This window comes from Anguilla rostrata, chromosome 1 (assembly GCF_018555375.3).
Source record: "Anguilla rostrata isolate EN2019 chromosome 1, ASM1855537v3, whole genome shotgun sequence".
NCBI classification, from domain to species: domain Eukaryota; kingdom Metazoa; phylum Chordata; class Actinopteri; order Anguilliformes; family Anguillidae; genus Anguilla; species Anguilla rostrata.
In genome coordinates this window covers 49,431,164-49,452,951 of record NC_057933.1, presented here as the reverse complement: position 1 = coordinate 49,452,951, position 21,788 = coordinate 49,431,164, and the positions used below count along the sequence as shown (strand labels likewise).

The 21,788-nt window shown below is 44.5% G+C and overlaps 1 protein-coding gene across 1 annotated transcript in view; it reads right to left on the bottom strand.

Annotated features, from left to right (window-relative positions):
* Positions 1-1,005: 1,005 nt before the first annotated feature.
* Positions 1,006-21,788, bottom strand: part of nsmce2 (NSE2 (MMS21) homolog, SMC5-SMC6 complex SUMO ligase) — a 28,360-nt gene continuing 7,577 nt past the window's right edge. The window contains exons 5-7 of the mRNA XM_064340192.1: positions 5,792-5,886; positions 5,552-5,658; positions 1,006-1,487 (exon numbers count right to left, since the gene is read on the bottom strand). Of these exons, the coding sequence (XP_064196262.1) occupies positions 1,382-1,487; positions 5,552-5,658; positions 5,792-5,886 (308 nt within the window). The 3' untranslated portion in view covers positions 1,006-1,381. The remainder of the gene's footprint in view (positions 1,488-5,551; positions 5,659-5,791; positions 5,887-21,788) is intronic.

The following is a 21,788-nucleotide window of genomic DNA, read 5'->3' as shown; positions in this document are numbered from 1 at the left end:
AATTTTGCTATTACAATATAAGGTTATTCTGTCGTGTCACCCCCCAGTTATGTGCGATAATGTAAATGGATTAAACTGATACTCCGCATTTAAAGAAATTTGACGAATACCGTGACCTGTCCCGTGACTGCCCACCCCGCTGGTGCGGTGCATTTTCATTTGAAAAGGTGCAGAGCGAGCAGGCGCGGTGTCTAATTGATGGAAAGGGTGCTATTTCTGAAAAGAATAAATGGCTGGATTTGGACTTCCCGGCACTCCCAAGTAAACACGCAGCTGTCGACTGGGAACTGATGCCATTAGTGTAAAAATGGAGGCATAAAGCCCGATGCCCCGACCAATTACAGAGTATTTTTAGCGGCCCTGGGTCCTGCACACCGTTGCCATTCACTCTGTTGACTCACCAAACGCGAGGGGAGGTTGCCATGCGGCCGAAACAGGCGCGGAACAGGTTTGTCTGTCTTCACCATCTGAAGCAAAGGCTCTGAGCACAGTGGTTACTATGGGAAATCCTTATCTTCCCCATTTCCTTTGTCTGCACACAACATCCCATGATCAGGTATCAGGAAATGCCTTTGTTTGTTTTGTCATTTCGTGCCTGTTGTGTGTGCATTCATCCTCTTCAGGAAGTACAGAACATTACAATTCAGTACTAAGCTTTTTTCTCTTCTCTTTTTTTAAGTGTTCCCAGGAGGCTTGTTGTGAGTGAGTCAGCTGCCTGGAGACACTGAGTTCAGAGTGGAACGGCTGCTCTGTAAAACCAGCCGTATTCTGATGCATATGGAACCAAAAATGGGTAAATTACGGCTGTGTAATTATGCATTACATTATCTCACCGGTCACACAAGACTTCGTATGTACATGCTGTGGGAAATTTTCACAAACTTCTGTTTTGTGAAATTTGCCCTTGAGGTGAGGAATGCACACTGCAATAAAAACAAAATAAAAAAGAGTGGGCCTGGCCCTCAGCCGTCTCTCTTCACACAAACTGTAAGAAAAGGGCACATACAGCATAAATAACAGCATTTATTATGACAAAGGAAAAAGCCAAGAGTACAAACAGTTATAGGAAGTATAAAAAGTGTGTTTCAAAGTTAGGTACAGAAGATAACAATCTGCTGCTGGGCCTTTGAAGTACCGGACATAAAGAAATGCACAAAAGGCGACAAAAACTAGCCTTGGCCCAGACCCACTGTCACATAAGTAGTACGCTCCTCTGGAGTTTAGATTACACTGCTGCAAACAGTGATCAGTTCGTAGAATCCATATGTGGGACAATGGATGTGTCGGAATGCTGAATCAAAAACATCCATCTGTGATGTCATTCTGAGCCCGGCCTGAAGAGTTCTTTTTTTTGGGGTTGGGGGGGCGGTTTGTGTCTGACTCACTTCTTCGTTCCCCTGTTCTTCTGGATCATCCTCTTCATGGCTGCGTCCGGTACCAGGTCTGACTGCTTCACGTCCGTGTTCCCGCAGCCGACCACGGGGCAGCTGCCGGCCAAGAGGGGGAGAGACAGAAGGTGGAGCTCGTCAAAAACGAGGTGTGCTCAGCGCCTGCTCAGTTTGCCCCCCGAGGACAGCTGCAGCGGCGGGATTAACCCCAGCGCGCGGCGCGCCACCTGAAAGGGCGCACGCTGGATAGCGAGACATTTTTAAAACGTACCCTCCAGTAAGATGGAGCATTTCAATGTCTCCATTAAACCCCCCCCCCCCCCCGAGTATAAATGGGTTGCATGTTATGCAATGTTGCGCAATATTAGCAGCTAGCTGGCATGGACATGTTCGTCTGCAGAGAAAATATACAAGACAGTGGAAAAGTGGATTTCCTTGAATCTTCGGGAGGAAATACATTATCACCCTAATTTAAGAACAGAAAGCCATTTCACAGTGAAATGGGGACGCATTACAGACTATTGACCATAGGAAGAGTTATGATTGTCCAGTGGTTTGGGTGTCAGGCTACAGAGTACAGTTAAACGCACTGGTGAAATATGGCATATGTGCAAAGGAACATAATACTTTTCACAAGGGATTTATTGGGATAGTTCACTTTGAGGAGTTTTTTAAAATAAATTGTTTCTGTTTTAATGTTTTCAACAGGCCCAGGCAATGAAAGATATTACAGATATTGTCACTTGTCACAGACAGACATTGTCACTATAACATGACTGTCCAAGCTGCTTTGTTGTTATTTGAGTGTAATTTCTTACTTTAAACCACAACCCTATAAAAACCCCAATACCACCAGAAAATTCTGTAAGTACCTAGAGTATCTGTCTTCTATACAGAAACTTCCCAGGGCAATTGAAAACATACAATAAAACCGAAATAAAATCAGGAAAGTCCAGAAAATCAACTGTCCCTCAAAGTTGTTTATTTCAGAAACTGGTTTTCACAAGAAAAATAACTTGTTTACCATTATAATTTCAATGCTTGCTGGTTTTTACTTTTTAATCTATAGTGCAAGCTAAAGGAAGCACTTACAAAGGGTGTGTTTTCACAGGTTCAGTTCTATTCAGGAAGGGCAATACTGTGTTATATTTTAATTCAAGGTTCTTTGCAGCTGACCTGAGTCAGACTGTATTTTTTTTTTATGAACACTGGGCTGTGTAATTGTCAACACCCAAGAGCTGGATGAGTCACAGTTCTCGCTGTTAGAGATAGAAAGAGAGAGCGTGTGAGAGAGAGAGGGGGGGGGGGGGTAATACATGAATTTAAAATAAAGCGATGAATAACACAGCGAGCTGTGCTGCACTGTGACTGCATGTGTTGTCCTCAGACTTGCCTCAGAAACTATTTCTGAGGAAAAGCCCATTTATAACAGGGTTGTCTGCTCTTGACATTTTTTTAAAGGAAAGCAGGACAGTCAATCTCCCTTTGATATTTGCTGCTTTACTCAGAGAGGTAGAAAGCGGAGAGAGTAGCACTGGGCTCTGTGCCAACATTTTTTCCAAAGAGCACATGTGCTTCGAAGTTGAAAATTTGCTCCTACGCTGTTTTTCCAGTTAGCACACATCAATTTTCAGGAGGGTTTGCTACTAAAATGGGAGCACGCTTTAGCTCTGTGACAGACAGAGAAGGAACCAAAGCTGAGCAGTAGCCATGGCGGGTATCGAACCCCCACCCGTGCGGAGGGAATCGCACGCGGCTCGAGAGTCAGACCATGCCACGTCTTGACCTCTCTTGACATTTTTATCCAGAGCATGGCACCATTTCTCTGGCCCCAGACATCCCACAAAAGATTAGGAAATATCAACTTCCGAACGGCCTTACTAGTTTGGTGACATTCATTGGGGGGGGCCGGCAGGCGCGGTGGAAACAGGTAAAACCAACTGCCTCCCAAAGCAAGAATGTGGAATTAACGTCAAGGCATCAAATATGTTATCTGTCATGATTTTAGCATGCAGGAGAGAAATGACGTCAAACAGAATGAGAAAGTGACAGATTCCATTCGTACGAGCTCACCAGCGCATCAGTTTGGTTTGTTTTGTTCCCAGGTCAACTTTCTCTCTCACTTTTCCGTGGCAACCAGAATGAAGGAGCATGTCAGGCTTCTGCTGCTCATATTCATGGTAATGAAATTCTTGGAGATGAAAGTTGGCTTAATGTTCACCCGTCAGTTTAATTTCCTACTTGTTATCTGTCGTCCTGCGCAATTTTCAAACGCTTTCTTTATTGAGGGTGAGTCAAATGATCTTGCCACATCAAAAGCTTTCTTTCTTAAAGAGCAACAGGACTTCAATAGCTGGGGGGAGGGGGTCACATGGCCATTGAAGACAAACTTGCTCCCCGAATCCGTTAAACGAAAACAAGAAATAATTTCACAAGCATAACATACTAATTTTGTTTGAGAAAATTACGATGAAAATGAATACCAGGCACAGAGGGAGACAAGACAAAATCTAATCTTGTGGACATTGCTCAACTCAGCAAGCTGCGACAACATTAAATTTCATAAGCAATTGAAAATGAGGAAACTTCTATAATTCTTTCTTTCTTTTCAAAGAAACAACCGAGGCACTTTATCTTGTCATGGGTTGAATTAATAAAATATAAGCACAAACGAATTAGAGTAACAGACTTGTGCGCGGTCCGTCGTGTCTACCACTCCAAGGGCTTGTGTTACTTTTCACTGTTGCTTAGTAGCCAGACTTGTCAGACACTTCGCAGCCAAATCCAGAATCCTGGAACATTCAGTGGCCACGACTTTTGAGTGTCGTGACGATCGTTTAGAAGGGAAAGTTTACTTCAAGAAAACTCGCTTGGGTACTGCCAAAGGGGTGTTGGTATCAGATGTGTCACTAGATTTGAGGAGGCCCATTCAGGGCAAATATGCCCCTACCTCGATCACCTAGGTACATGAATATGCATAAAACACTGAGAATGGCGGTACGGTTCAAAGTATACCGTTTTCAGCACACCGTTTTGTGTTGAGCTCTCAGCTGGTCTTGATTTGGACTGTACTGTGAAGAAGAAACAGCACAGCGAAATGTGGGGATGATAAAAGCAGTACTGAGTAATGGGGCCGTGGTCAGGATGCCGAGCGCTGAATGCAGAGGGCTTGTGCATCTTAAAGGACAACAACAGCAATTTTCATTTTTTCAGTTTCAACATATCCCATGAAAATATCAAAACAGAAAATGTTTCTTGTCCAACTCTCAGTATTTTTTGACATTTTCCTACCCTATTTAGCGTTCAACCAGGAAAGTTATTCGTTTTGGTTGTGCGCTGAAGTCATATACAGCTCAGAAAGCCAAATTTTCATTTTCCTGAAAATGCAACCTATTATCACAAAAAACATGGCCAGGTGTAGTTTTTTTTAAACCAAATTTAGTGCAAACAGCAAATTGTTCCTTTTGATTGTGATTATTTCCAGTGTTTTGGTGCTGCAACAATCTACTTTCCACATATCGAAAATGCAATCATCACTTTATAAAGTTGTAATTGTAGAATTTACAATAGCCAGGTTCTTCCTAAGGGTGAAAAACCTGATGCTGCCCAAAGGAACAGTCTAGCTTATTTTAATACTTTTCTTGACAACAATAGAGTTCTATGACCTCCGGTATATCAGCGTTGGCTAGATGGACAATAATTGTTCGTAGGATAAATTCATTGAGAGTTGGACAGAAACATTATTGGTTTTGGACTTTTCACAGGGTATGCTGACGACATTGAATAAAATGAAAACTACGTGTGTACCCTTTTCTCTTTCAACCCTGGGATTTTACTGCTTTGTGCCTAAACAAGCTACTTAACAATAATTATTTTCCCTTGAATCTCAATGGTGCAAATGTGTCTGAGAATATAACATTATAAAAACAGTAAAAGCTGTCATTGTGCAAGGGATGAATAAATGTGTATTTAACTTTTTATGACAATTGTTAATAATTATATTAACACAACCAATAACAATATCATTTTCTGCGGTGCCCTTGGATGGACATAGCATAGATATTTTATGTGCTGGCCAAACAGTCAGCTGTGTGTGCTTCACATTCAGTTCTGTCTCTCTGTCATCGTGTGTTCTAAATAGGAGCACCTGTGACATCACTCACCGGAAGTTCTTTTTCTGGCTGTGTTTGCTCCTGATCATGCCCAGCACGGCATCATGGTCATAATAGTGGTTGCATTTCTTATTTTTCACGGGATTGACCATCTCCACCTGGGGAGCAAAGACAAGTTGCAGGTCGCAGGAGAACAGTTCATCGACCAATGAAACATGCAGATGATAAGATACCGTGGCAGTTCATGGAAGTTGCGGTTTTCAAAAGATCTTCCGAGTGACTCCGTCGTACCTGGGTGAGGGGACAGGTGAAGTTCACCTGGCTCTGCGTCACCTGGATGTCCTCGTCCATGTCCTCATCTCTGTTCTCGCTGGCAGAGGGGTTAGCTACAAACAAAAACACAATTAAATTTGGCACCTCATTTAAACTTTTTTTTTGAGTGTTAGGGATGTCTTAGATCAGGGGGCTCAACTCTAGTCCTGTAGGTCCACAGTCTGCTGGTTTATGTGATTTCCTTTCAATCAGCCACCAAGATTGTACACAAAGTGTGTAGACTCTATGACTTAATCAATGACGTAATTAAGCACTAAAGTGCAGGAGTGCACATCAAAAATTAGCGTACTGTACGAAGGCCCTCCAGGATTTAAGTGTGACATCCCAGCCTTAGACATACCTACCCAAACTCAATGTGAATACACAGCTTCCATACTGACTGTACATTCAATTAAGCGGGCAGTCGGGCACGCGCAGAGGCACGCGTGTGAAAGCGGCTGCAGGACGGTGGTGTGGAAGGGCGGCCTGGCCTCCGGACGGGTGACCTGGAGCCCGAGCTCTGCTGTCAGCGGCGTGTACGCACGCAGCTGGGACGCCTCCAGAGCTCAGCTGTGCAAATACCATTCCTGGTTCATCATGCGACAGAAAACAAAGTCGCCCTGGGCAAGAGCGTGAGCCCGGTAAACAAAGAACAATTACAACAATAGCTGCCCAATGTCGGGCTTTTCAACGGCACCATAATCACTGCTTTAAGACTGCGGTGACTCATTTCAGTTCGGTGACCAAAAAAAAAAAAAGAAAAAAGAAAAGAAAGTAAGATGCCTTGCTGACGTGCTTCGATGTGCAGCAGAAATTTATTTGTGCCACTCCCACCTCACACAAAACCTTTAATGCAGAACAGATGTGTCTGGAAGAGTCCGGGATCATAAATGGAAAATGATCCTCTTGGTTTTCAGGAGTTGCCTTTTTTTCGGCAGGGGTGGAGCGAACGTCTCTAAGGTAAATGGAAACAGCCGCGGCGGGGCGATGGGAGCGCCGAGCTCCCGCTGTTTCGGCGCTCGGGTTTGCGAGAGAGGAAATAAAATGTTATTTAACGCGGGTCTCCGCGATACCCGCAATAAAAGAACGAAGCCAGAAGAACGGACCACCCTGACAGACCGGGCAGGTCAGCACGTCTGCGACCAACGGGCGGCCGGCTTAAACCATACGCGCCGTGAGTCTTTCACCGGGACGCCACAGGAGAGACATTAACCTCAGAACTAATTTTACAAAGTGCAAATGCATCGTACAAATTTTTTTAAAAATGCAAATGTACTGGATTTCGCTGCCGACTGCACGACCCTCCGAGTGGTTCAGTTCCCCAGGTGGCAGCTGTAGCCTCAGCGAACCGTTTAGACTAATATGAGTATTAGGGCGGGGGCGGGGGGTGGCGGGATGGGGAGCAGAAGATGGCTGCCGTGGCCTGCAGAGCCCTGGTATCGGCGCGTCCGTACAGCGCGGGCGGGGAGCGGGACGGAGCCCCTCGGCGAGCATTGGCCCACAGGAAGGAGACTGGGAAAAACCCTGACAGGGAGAGAAGCTTTACAGCGCAGCCGAGGATTACATCAGCCCCGCGGGCTCAGAGGAGACGCGTAGAGCTCCCGCACCTCCCGTAGAGCTCCTGCACCTCCACAGAGCTCCCGCCACAGAGCCCCACACCGTAGAGCTCCGCACTCCGCAGACTCCCGCACTCACAAGCTCCCACCTCCGTAGAGCTCCCGCACCTCCGCAAGCTCCCCCAGAGCTCCACCCTAGTCCCTCTCGCGAGCCTGCACCTCCGCGAGCTCCGCACCTCGTAGACTCCTGCACTCCAGAGTCCGCCTCCAGAGCTCCTGCACCTCCGCAGAGCTCCCGCACCTCCCCGAGCTCCGCACCTCCACGAGTCCACACCCGAGCTCCCTCCTCGCAGAGCCTGCCCCGAGAGCTCCCGCACCTCCCTAGAGCTCCTGCACTCCACGAGCTCCCACTCCGACTCCTGACTCGCAAGCTCCGACTCCGCAGAGCTCCGACTCAACAGAGCGGGGTCACAGCGTGCTCGTCTACACGAGGAACGTCACTACGTGCGCTGATCTGAATATGCCAAAAAATAAGAAGAAAACAGCACTGTGTAGGCGCTGTTATGTACTGACCGGGTACGCTGTCCCTGTACTGTAATGCGCTGCTCACATGCACTGGCTGCAGTAACACATGCAGTGCATGTGCTGTTAGGCACTGAGGGGGTACACTGTCCCCACAATGTAACGCCCTGGTCAGGCATCAGGCTAACCGTGCGACCCTAATGGGAAACAACCGTGGCCCATTTCACGTAATTTGTCTCACATTGGCTACAGTACAAAAAACCCTCTGCCCTCTTAAGCCAACATCGATCTTTCTTGTTACAACACACAGCCAAACATAAAACAACAGCTGAATTAGACAAAGAAAAAAAAACACAACCATAAATCTCGCCAATTTAGGAACTGTCAATCATAAAGTCACTTTCATCAAAAAAAGTGGCCATGAGGAAGACAGTTCTGAAAAGCAGGGGTGTGTTCTTCTTAAATTGTAAAAAAAAAAAAGAAAAAGTTTGGATTAGTTTGGATACGTTGTCACCACCTAGGAATATTACACTCTTTTCTACCAAAGCTCATTTTTTTTCTTTTTGTAGATGGAAGCATTCCAGACCCATTACAGCACTGTGTTTTCAGATGAGTTTTTTAAAATCTCTTTGACACTAGTCTAGACAAGAAATCTAAATTATTAAAGATCCTGGGAGTTTCCTATATTACATTTGATATTTTTTTTATTTTTTAAAACATGCCTTCAGGGTTTGAACAGAATGAGGGGAAAAAACCTAAAGGAGTGAATTTAGAAGAATACATGTTGCAACCAAAATAAGGATTTCAGACACGTAGCTCGAGCTTAGACATTAAGGGAGCTTTTTACAAGGGGAACAACGATTTCAGGATTACAAGAATTTTGAGAATTGGGAAAAGCTGCCTGCTTTTATGTCAGATTTCCGCCACTTCCTCTCAACAAGATAACTGTCTTTTTTCTCTTTCTGTTTGGTTACACTCGGTGCTTTTGCCATAGGATTTCAAAAATCTAATTGATTCTCAGAAAGGGATGCTTTTGGTTGGACAAACGTTTACAAACAACCCTTGTAAAGACTGTCTACTTCAAATATATTCAAACTCCAACACTCTGAGGTCTGTTGTCTCGTAATAAAACTGTTCCAGGGGACTGCTGGGGACTTTTCTGTTATAATAATTTCATAGATTTATTCAGTTAAGGTTCAAGGATGAGCCTCATGGCCTCAGATTGAATCCAGAACGTGCAAGTGCTGCAGAATTGGGTGATGCAGAACTGCCGATTGGATTTCCCAGCGTATGGGAGGGTTCAGTCAGATAGGCATCCTCGTTCGCTGCGGTGTGAAAAGCAGCAGCTGGCAACGCCACATTACGGAGATGGCTACACTCCTCCGAATCAACAGGGGGCTTCACAGCATGAACATGGCTGCTAACGATTGGCCATTCCAAATAGGGGTGGGAACTGGAAATGCTGAGCCCCACGTTGGACACCAAATGAATTCTTTTTTTTAAAGATTTGGTGTTGTGACGCCACCTGTGTTCTGCTACCGAACCCTGACTGTGCCGGTGGCAGCAGTGATCGGCAACCCCACACGGAACAGCCTAACCCCACCCATTAGAGCAGGCAGGCCGCGTGCTGGGGGAGGGGGGGGGCGGGAGTCGTCCCCGATTCATCGCCCTAGAGTTCCTCCTCTGGTCCACTGGGGCACCAGCATTCTCGGCGTGCCGAATGTGCATAAAGCGTACTCCAGCGCAACGACTGTGCAGTTTGACTGCGCAGCGCAACGACTGTGCAGTTTGACTGCGCAACGCAACGACTGTGCAGTTTGACTGTGCAGCTCAGTTGGCGGACTAGGGCGTGAAAAGAAGCGGTTGGCCGGCAGGACTTCCCTGTGAAGGAGAGTGCGGACTCATCACTCCAAATCTGGACAAAATAAAAAAGGGATAAAACTGGTTTTAAAAATCTTGTAGTGAACTTTAAAAAGTACTTTCAACCTCCTCCTGAGATTTGGAAGATAGTGATAGTGGTTGAGACAGACATAAAAGCAGAACATGCATCAAGGGTGCATATATTTTTGAGACCTCAAAATGCAAATCTGATCCGAGGCTAATCTCAGATTGCAGAATGCCACTTCCAAACAATTTGCAAAGCAGAATTACGAGCGGGAAAAACAATTCAAAGGGGAAGCAAAGGCGGAATAATATTTTATGACGACTCAGTAGACTTTACTGTAATTGGACATTTGTGTTTCCACCATCTTATCATTTATGTTAACATACAAGCTGGCAATGATCCAAAGTAACGCAAATGCTAATTTGGAGCGCATCTCGATGAGGTCCAGATGTCCATGTGTCAACATTCATTATACTGTGTACGGTTCATAAACTGCGAGCCCATTATGAACAGAACGCACAGATATCTTCTATGTCTGCAGACTCCACTAATTTTAAAGAATGCACAATGCAAAACATTTGCCCCAAGAATAAACGGACACTTTTGTCATTTCATAGATTAGATACATGCTCAAATGAAAAAAAAAACTGAATGAATGAAACAGGGCTTGTTTCAACCTGATTGCTTCGAGGGAGGGAGGGAGGGAAGGGGGAAAAAAATCCGCAAAGCCTGTTGACTCATCCGGCATGTGGTCGTTCACCGCAAAGGCAAGTCACAGAGTATGCGAAGGAGAGCGTGTCGCTGAACAACAAGTTCCCTTCTGTGGACGGTATGGCGCAAAGCTTCGACGACACGATCAGATATGTCGTAACAAAGATGAAGAGGCTCTCTTTCTCGTTTTTGTTTTCATTTGTGAATGCACTTCTAATTAACAAAATTGTTCCAGCATGGATTATGACTGCTTGGTGTGAGCTGTAGTGAGGATGCCAGAGCACAGCTCAAACTCCCCCCCCCCCAATTCAGCCCGCTTCCCACCAACAGGGTTAACAGGGTTACAGTGGAGTCATTTTGCCGAGGGCCTTGCAATAATGCTGTTCGACTCGAACCTCGAATGAGCTATGACACATCCGAAGACTACCACTGGCACGCGTGCTCCGCCGCCAAGGCCAACTCCTGACAAACCCACATCTGCAGAGATACTGCCGCTGACTAGAGAAAAGCCTAGATCTGTGGGACCTTAAAGCAGGCTCCCTACAGGCCAGAGCTACTTCCTGACAACCGCTGGCAACCGTCCCACATTCTCCCTTCTCCAGAGACACAGGAAAAACACCTCATGGAAGCTTTCCACCTGCCTCCAAAATATTGACTGTGGGGAAGCGGGAGGGAGAGCGTCCTTCTGTGAAATTATCGCTACGTTGCACAATCTGCAAACATGGCGCCGGCAGCCAGGAGGTTTTTTTTTCCTTTTTTAATGTTTGGAAGTGTTTTTTTTTTGTGTGTTTCCCTGAAAGCAACATCCGTTGGTTTCTAATAACAGGCAGCAGACAGCTGATCTATCAGTAAGCATTTTGTAATGCTGATGTTACGCAATCGAAGACGCCCGCCCTTCCCCACGCCATCTGCCGCGCAGTGTTTGCTTTCCATAAAAGCGTATTTTCCGTCCCATTGAAAAGACAGAGCGGCGTCTCCACGCCACCAACAATACACACATGCATTAAATCCAGGTGTAGGGGGGCGGGGGGGTGCTTCCGATTCGTAGGCGACCGTTGCTGTTTGCAGTGACTCCCGTTGTCAGAAATATTTGCTAATACTAGGAGAGGAGGCCTTCGAAAATTGAAAACAAATAACAGTCAAGCCATCAAAAACACAGGTGATGGGGCAACGGACTTTTAAAGGCTGTGATGACATCACTGTTCCTGCTGCCGGTAACTGAGCGTTGCTCAGACATGACCGTCACTCCGGAGATAGCTTGTGTTTGGCCACAGGGATGAAGCCATGGTAGTGTACCAGCAGTGGCCTTCGGTGGGTTAATGTCACAATATGCACCTTTGCTGGGGGGCAGTGGGTGTCAAGAGAAGGAAAAACAAGGTTGACCATTCAAGGATTTTAACCTGAAAGCCAAAAATGTTTACTCTTGAGAATCTTATATACCCTCTATATGGAAAAACCAACATGTGTCTTGGTAAGGTGTTGGGCCACCACAAGCCGCAAGAACAGCTTCAATACACCTTGGCATAGATTCTACAAGACTCTGAAACGCTACTGGAGAGATGGAACACCCATCTTCCAAAAGATATTCCCTCATTTGGTGCTTGGATGATGGTGGTGGAGAGTGCTGTCAAACACATCGGTCCAAAATCTCCCATAGGTGTTCAATTGAGTTGAGATCTGGTGACTGCGAAGGCCACAGCATATGATTCACATACTTTTCACAGTCACCAAACCATTCAGTGACTCCTCGTGCCCTGTGGTTGGGGGCATTGTCATGCTGTAAATGTTTCATCATATGATAAAGATGATCACTCAGAATAACTTTGTATTGATTTGTAGTGAACGTTTCCTCTAAGCAGACAAGTGGACACAAACCATGCCAGAAAAATGTCCCCTACAGCATAACAGAGCCACTGGACCTGCTCACTGTAGGGCTCATGCATTTCAGGCCTGTACCATTCTTTTGGTGTTTGTCACACATGCACTCGCCCAGTTGTCAAGAATATGGTGAAGGATGACTCATCTGACCATATCACTTTTTTCCCCACTTTTCTGTAGACCAGTGCCTATGGTTTTTGCACCACTGAACTCTCAAATGTGCATTGTCTTTGTAATGAACGGTTTATATACTGCAACCCTACTATAATAGCCCTCTTTATGTAGTTGTCGACGGACTGTTCTTGCTGACACAGTTTGAGTACGTCCTGCATTTACATTCTCAGTCACCTGAGAAAGAGTTGCTCTTCTGTTTTTCCTTACATATTGCACTAATGCACAAGCATCACGGTCATCGAATGTGTGCCTTTCGACCACAATTTCCAACCTCATTTTGTAATGTCTTTCCCATAGATCTAAATGCAGATGTCACTTTAGTCACCGTTCCTATTGAAACACTAGCCAGTTGAGCAGTCTTGGTGACTGAAGCTCCTTCCATCAGTGCCCCAATAATGGACCCTCTTTCAAAGTCACTTATATTTTTTCCTCTTGGCATCTTGATCCAAAATCGAGGTCAACTGGGCCTGCTCAGCATTTCTATACATGCCACAGAGCATGATAGGATGTTAATTGCTTAACTGCACCAAGCAGTACACCTGTACGGAAGCATTTGCATTTGTTATGTTTCTCCACTTATTCAGTCAGGTTTTTCCTTCAATTTGTCACCTGTCTGTTTACATGAGAGAGAGAGAGAGAGAGACAGACAGAGAGGAGAGGGATATATAGAGAGAAAGAGAGAGACTGCATGATTTTAAAATAAAGAAATTGAAAACACATTTTACTTTATGCAACAGCATGTGCAAAACTAATGTTTAAAGAAGTGTCTTTAGGACACAAATGTGAAGGGAAGAGACTGCGCAGTTGTATAATTTTCCCCCCTCCCTTTCACTTGACAATGGAGATGCACCAAATACATGTGTTGGCCAACTAGCCCTTGGTACAGCATGATTTCCCCCTGTAAACACTTCACCACAACCTGTCATGTTTCTCTGAATGCTCGCCCAGATCCCTGCATCGCCCCTAAAAGACATTGCTTTCGCTGACTTTCACCTAAATTCACCCATGACACTTTCAGTCCTGTTGTCCGCACGGACAGACAGACACCCAAAGAGACAGACAGGCAGACACAGGAGCGAAGGATCGGCAACATAACATTCACTCCACCTACTGGTGGCAGAGGTCATTTAGTATTTCCTCATTAAAGCAAGGGTGCGATTTTGTAGATATGTACCACCCGTGCGTGTATATATATATATATATATAAACGACAACAGGTAAGGTATTTTCAGCATGCCACAGTAGCTCAGTTTCCATATAATAAAACTGCTGTGGTTCACACTGACCTGTGCGCACTGCCCTGAAATGGGCACTGATTCATAAACAGTCATCCTGCCTAGAGACAAGACTCATGTTCTAAAAGAGAGTCAAACAAGGTGACAGCTCAGGGCCTGTCACTGCATACCAAAGGCAGATCCATTTCTCCTTACACATGTCAGATATCTAGTTTTTAGATTATCACCTTTGAGAAACAGAGAATAAAATTTGATCGGGCAAACTTGCTCCGTGTGGTCATAGGAATGCATCTGTTTTCCCTGTATCTGTCCCCACCTCAAGCATCGAATACTTGGCAGTGAGGGTCAACCAAAGGTCTTCTGTATACAAACCTGGGGTGTACGGAGTCTCCTAGGAAAGTTTATTACTTTATTAGCCTACTTGAAGACACAGGACACCAAAAATATGGACTCAGAGACCCAGCTGGCTCAAGAATGCCCATAAAAAAGATTTTTTAAGTTTGAATGCAATCAGTGACATTTAATTGAAGACACAGACTGAAAATCTTAATGTCTATATAGATAATGGTTGTTGAGGCCTGCTAACTGAAATCTATATTTTTGTAGTGGTTCCAGTTAGACCATTAGATTTTGTAACAAGGAAAATATTTTGCCTAATGGTAAAGATTGCAACTGGCGAGATTTGACAATTATTTGTCTATACAATATCACCTCTGTGTTGGAAACAGAAGCAAACTTCCACGTTTTTTTAAAGAGACATGCACCAGCTGAGCTGGATTACCTCCTTCATGTTTTGTCTCATTATAAAGACCGTAAGACTGATGAATATTTAGAGAATATCACAGTGCTTAGCCCTGCTTCCAACAACATAATGCCACTTTAATATGTGAATTTGCTAGTCTTCAGTCCCTGCCTGACTCTCCTCCCACACCTCAAGCCATCTGCACAGCCATTTCCCTCCTCTCTCTCAACCACCCCACCCCCACCCCCCTCAGAACAACAGAAAAACGTGGACATTTCTGTACTACACTGAGAGTTCTAGAGTACTTAGCTTCAGCCAGTCAACATGTATTGCGGTGGACATTTGGGGGTTGATATCTGCAGTTGCCATTTGAGAAATCTGAACCTTGCATCTGGGCCTGCTGTTTCTTGGTGTGTGTGTGTGCTGGGTCTGACATCTTTGTCTTACAGCTCATTTTGCATTTTCACATTTTCACCTCTGACTTTTTGGAATATTCGGCTGTCTTTTGTTTTTTAAACTTTGATCTTGGTTTTAATTGGGACTACTTTGGGAGAAACAGGCTGTGGTTTTGGTATTTTCCTTCATTCATTTCTTTTGTGACTGACTCTGTCCATGTCTGTAACATTTGTTGTTTAAGGTAGTTGATGTTCATCTTTAGATTAAACAATGTATACTGCTGCAATTGAATGAATTTCTTAATTTTAATCTGGTTGTAAGAGCCAAATTCTATTAAGAATGTTTAATTGAACTTTTCATTGAATTTGTTTTTCAAGTGCACTGCCTCTTTAAGGTCCCCTGGTATTTCACAATTGATATTTACATATTTGAATTTATGGAGTCTAAAATGACAAGACAGGTAAGCAGCAGCATGTCTGAATTGAGTAACTGTAGCTCTGGAGCTATATTACTGGCATCATCACAGACTCACTTAAGGTAGATGGCACGGAAATATCTGATGTTTCAATGCCACTGTCCTGAATTCCCAGTTTTAAAAGACTGGGGAGTTATGACCTATCCAGTACAAATAGGTGGATGAGAACTTACAATGTGCATTTAAAGGACCAAAATATGGAAAAAATAATGTTTTACATGACAATGATGAAACACAGCTACGTACTTCTACGAGTCTGTCAATAACAACACAAGCTATTAATGCATCTTGCCCTGCTGTGAGTAAGCGAGGGGGATACTGGTGTCCTGCAATAACACCAGAATGTAATAACAGAAGAAAAACACACACAGAAAAGCAAGAGACACAATGCATAACCTCTCTCCTCTGTCTCCCCTTGCCTTCTTAGAAGTCCGCTGTTTGCACTTGGCAAACGAGCCAGTTGCACAACTGCAGTGCTATTCAAACTGTTCCCACACAGGCTGCTGTAAATATTAGTCCAAAGATGAGCAGACAGCTTTTGCAAAAAATCTGCCATGGTGGTTTCATAAAGCCCCATTATTACAGAGAGACTTTCTCTGCTAGGTTTTTGTGAGTCTCCGCTTAACCCAAAGCTTTCACACAATGCGCAACATTGGTCACCATATCCTCGGTGGTGGCTGCGGGAGAGTTACCGTAAGCCGCCACAAACTCAAGGGCTTCCTAAAAGCTTGGTAAGACCACAAACATCATTACGAGACGCTTCTTTCTCCCGTTTGACTGAGCAGGCCTTCGTGTCCAGTTGGAGCCTTGTGATAAGCCCGCAGGAGATTGGCGCTATTGTGTTTGAATCCGGGAACCAGCCTCTGTCCCGCACTGTATCTGATCAGGTGGACAAAAGGGATCCGTGTCAACAACGCCTCATTGGCAACGTTGACTTGCACTGATGCATTCAGTGTACGCTGCCACACTGACAGTGTGCACACTGGCCTACTTCACAGGGATGTACTGCTCAGGTTACACAAGGCCAGAGCGCCTGTTGTTTTAACACAAAGGCGAGAGGTTGTTTTAGTAAAGGCTGGAGGGTATCCCTGTTTTCAAGGTACATCGTTATTTTGTTTTTATCAGCCAAAGCTTAGATTAAGAAGGAATTTTACAATAAGAAACACTCTCTGAGGGACCTCTTGTGTAGAGATGAAGCGCACACGTTTTTCAAACCTTGTCCCCTTCTTGACATGACTCAAGGAGTTCTTCCAAACACACCCATCCCCAACTCAGTCCCTTTGGTATTAGAAAAATGTTTTAAATAACGAGAACCGTACAACCCATTGTTGCAACCAATGCTTTAGAAGCCTTTGTGCTGCCGGAACATTCTTTTTGATTGCCCATTCAAGAATCTGAAAGATAAAGGCACCGGCGTGCGTATTTTGTCTGGTGTCTCTGTGCTACAAAAGGCAAGCGGGAGCAGGAATCAATATCTGAACACAATGCAGATGGGATCTGAGAGAACGGCAACAAAAGGGCCCCCCTTTTGCACCTTCTCTTGGCTAATTTTCTATTTTTTCTCCCATGTCGTTTGTCTGAAGAGCCATCTTAGGGCAGGTATTGTGAAACTTTAAACAGTGGCACATTTTGTTTAATGAACTAACCGCAGAGGTATTGGGAAACTATTGTGCAATCAATGCCCTCAGCTAATTATAATGAGATCAAATAGTGGTAGCCATAGCAACGAGTCCCTGTTTTCCAAAACAAGCGTCCCCTTTCCGTGTTTACATATATATAACTTTGTGACACGTAATCTGCATGTGTGTGTGTATTTGTGTGCGTCAGCGTAGGTGCTGTTAACCCATGCTTGGAGTGGAAACAGTGCCTGCTTGGAGTCAAATGCTAATAGCATTCTCTGCTCACTGTAGGTGATATTCAATATTTTCTTTTGGGAAACTTATCATCTCCGTTTGACAAGTCTATAGATAGGCATGTGATGCCTCTGCAGTGACAACTTTTAAAATTCATGCAGCACTATCAATCATGGCCATTTTATAGTGAGCATTGTGTCTACTTGTATTGCTAATGGCACACACCAGCACTGCTCTGCCTTCACAAGCATTCCTACCTGACAAGCCAAATCAGAAGCTTCTGGAATATCAGTAAGTCAAAGGCAGAAAAATGGACAGAACACCCCACCAACCTCAAGGCAGATCTGTGCATCAGTATCCAACTCTGGCCAACAATGTCAAAATTGCATCTTGCCACTTTGATTAGATCAGTAACCAGGTGACATTCTGACAATGATTTGCCTTGCAAAACAACTCCCAGGGTGGCCAAACCATCTCTACAGAGACCTGTACTGTCAATACACAGAGAATGAGCAGAACACTACTATCAAATTAAATTAAAATTCACTTTAGCGTGAAAATAGGGAAGAAAACGAAACTTCCTTTTTTGCATGACGATTTAGTTAGGCCTTCCAGGACTCAAATGTTATCAGCAATCAGCAAGAATCTCACAAAAAATGATGGAAAAAATTACACTGATTAATTCCTTAATTTAGCTTGAGAGACCACTGTGAAATCAGTATACCATTAAAGATTAAAGATGTGCCTTCAAACAAATTCAAGTAGTCAATCATACTAACAACTCAAATACAGCAATCCAGCAAAAAATTATTTGCAACCCAAAATTTGCAAATAAATTAAACTCTTGCTAATAAACTAAAATGTGAAGATTTAAAAGACAGCAACAGGAGTCCAACGAACTTAAATCGGCTATGCTTTCATATGCTAATGCAATGTAATATCAGGTATATTGTTTATATTGTCATTTTTACCTTCGGACATTTATTAATGCACTTAACTATGCATGCAGCAATTCAGCTTACGTGCACTAAGCACATGTATCAGAGTATAAAGTCAGGTCAAGAAATGGAAGCTATAGATCTTCCACAAGACGTGGTCCCATCTGTGATGTTCTGAGGAAATTCCAGTGACTGGAGCCCAAGGCTGCTGTTCTAGGCAAACACTTACTGGCAGTGATTACCGGCTCAGATTGGTGACAGTTGGAAGATAAAGTACAGCTGTTTTCATCCTTCTGACAACATCAGAATGACTGAAGAACAAAGGCATTTACAGATAATACCAACAAAAACGTTCTGACCTTTCAATAATGATTATCGGTATGAAAACAAAATTGTGTCAAATGTTTCAGTGTCTGTAATTCTTTCAACCTAACAAATGGGAAATAAATCTATGATCAATATGATTATGAAATTTCATGATGAATAAACATTTCATGAATAAATTGCTATTCGTACACTGCATTTCCAAAAGTATGTGGACACCTGAACATCACACCCATATGTACTCGATGAACATCTCATTCCAAAACGATGTGGATAAATATGGAGTTGGACATCCCTTCCCTGCTGTTACAGCCTCCACTGTTCTGGGAAGACTTTCCAGTAGATTTTGGAACATGACTGAGGGGATTTGCTTCCATTCAGCCACAAGAGCATTAGTGAGGCTGGGCACTGATGTTGGGGCAAAAGGTCTGGCACTCGGCATTCCAATTCATCCCAAAGGTGTTTGATGGGGAAGAGGTCAGGGCTCTGTGAAGGCCAGTGAAGTTCTTCCTCACCGAACTCAGCAAACCATTTCTTTATGGACCTTGCTTTGTGCACAAGGGCATTGTCATGGTGAAACAGAAAAGGGCCTTCCCCAAACTGTTCCCACAAAGTTAGAAGCGTTCAATTCTCTATAACGTAATTGTATGCTGTAGCATTAATATTTCCCTTCACTGAAACTAAGGGGCCTAGCTCAAACCATGAAAAACAGCCCAGACCATTTTTCCTCCTCCACCAAAACTCCAGTTAGCACTACTCGAGCCACATTCGGGCACTACGCATTCTCTCAAATCCAGACTCGTCCATCAGACTGCCAGATAGTGAAGCGTGATTTATCACTCCAGAGAACCCGTTTCCGCTGCTGGCAACCCGAGTCCAATGGCGGTGTGCCTTATACCACTCCAGCCAACGCCTGGCTTTGCTCATGGTAATCTTAGGCTTGTGTGTGGGTGCTCGGCCATGGAAACCCATTTCATGAAGCTCTTGACCAACAGTTTCTTGCGCTGACGTTTCCAGAGGTAGTTTGGAACTCTGTAGAGAGTGCTGCAACAGAGGACAGATGATTACGTGCTACACACTTCAGCACTCAGCGGTCCCGTCCAGTGAGCTTGTGTGGCCCGCCGCTTTGCGACCGAGCTGTTGTTGCTCCTATACTGTACGTTTCCACTTCACAATAACAGCACTTACAGTTGACTGGGGCAGCTCAAGCAGGGAAGAAAACTGACTAGTTGAAAAGGTGGCATCCTATGACAGTGCCACGTTGAAAGTCACTGAGCTCATCATTACGACCCATTCTATTGCCAATGTTTGTCAATGGAGATTGCATGGCTGTATGCTTGATTTGATGTACCTGTTAGCAATAGGTGTGGCTGAAATAGCCAAAACTACTAATCAGAACGGGTGTTCACATACTTTTGGAAAAGTAGAGTATTGCGCATCAAGAAAACATTCATAATTCAGGTTTTAGATTAAAATGGAAGCGCAGACAGTTATGCTTTCAATTGTCAATTTTCAGATACACGTCCAAGTGAACAACAGTAAATCTGGGAAATGCACAAATAAAAGCAAATTTTGTGTGTAAAAATGGGAAAAGAAGGAAAAAATGCTGCCAAGCTAATTTATTATTTTAACATCACTGTAAATATTCTGGCCATTTAACATGTTGAACATCTGCCTGCCAATCATCCAGTTAAGTGTAAGCTGTATCTGGTTATATTTCTTGCACAAGCTACATGGGAAACATTTTTATTCAGCGGCATTAACGCCACACACAGACTAGCATTTAAAATGGACTTTAAAAATAATAATTGTAAAGAAGTTGTTATTATTTAAAGACCTAAAATCAAGGGTCTAGTCCTTTTTGTGTTTTCAATATCCTTCCTCATGACCACCCAGATAAAATAATTATAAGGAACTAAGGAACTGTGGTATTGCATCGTGTAGCCATGTTACGAGAATACCAACTACTCATTATGGCATTGCAGGTTACAGCTAAACCAAAAGATTCATGTTTTCCCATGTGTGGTTATTCCACACAGATACTGTATGAGCAGACTGGCACACATTACTCATTGTTCATAATCCATTGCATACAATATGTATCGTTGTTTCGCAAAGCCTGGATGCATTCTTATTTGCACATCCAACGGTAGCTTTACCCAAAATTCAAAACATGAAATACAGTAATAAAAAAAACAGACGGTGTAAAGTGTGTGCGGTCAGAAAAAGTTGGCCTCGTTTTTTTTGTTTGGTTACATAAACCACATGGGATTTTCCCCAATTAATATCCTGTTTGCAGGTAGGAGTGAAGTCTGCCGTCGTCAAACAGACCTCAAATGTAATTATCAGGTCTCCTGAGCGCAGTCTGCCGTTGGGTCTCTTTTTTTACAAGCTCAGCCACCAGAACGCCTGCTCTGGCGTGTTTCACGGCTCACTGGGGGCTGGGGGGTGGGGGGGGGTGGTATGCAGGAAGTCTGCACACCTTGTAATTGATTGTGCTCGAGCGGCCGGCCGTGCGTGTGCAGAGCTCTCGCGGCTCGCGTTCGGCGAGGCGTCTTGGCTCACTCGCCTTTCGCGCGCACCCGCGGTGACGGGCCGAGCCGCGGCGGTTTAGATCGCGCTGCCGAGATTCCCGCTGCCTTCTCGGGCCGTACTGCAGATGGCGCACGGCCTGGATTCCGCTCTCGCCTTGGCAGAGGGCGCGGAATCGCAGCCGGGTGGACGGAGCGCCGCCCGGGAGGCCCGCAGGACAGGGATAGGCCGGGAAGCCTGACCGCGCTGCGCGAGCTTCCAGAGGGCGCCCCTGTGATTGGCAGCTAACAAATCCCTGGTCCTCATCACTATTCAATTAAACTGCGTTAATTATTAGCACAGATAAGGCAAAAACCAGGTCGCTGGAGCGAAAACCAGAGGGCCTGTCCAGGATTGGCAAAGAAACGACCAGGTCCACAAATCTCTAGCACCACTGTGTTCAAAACCCTGTAAAACCCTAGTGAACCAGGGAGTCTAATCTGAAAAGGGCCGGTGTGGGTGCAGGTTTTTGTTTTAGCCCAGCACTAAAACACCCACTCTGGCCCTTTTCAGACAAGATTAGAGACCCCTGCTAGTCAACAATGTAATAACTGTTTTATTGTCTGTATTAGATAGTTAGACGTCGGCCAAACCAAAGTTTTTCTTTTTTCTTCTCTCGGACGAATGAAAGATCCAGCGAGACACACCCTCATTTGCGCACTTTGGAAGGCCCCTTTTCTCCTCAACATCCCACACCTGAGCAGGGGTCTGCACAG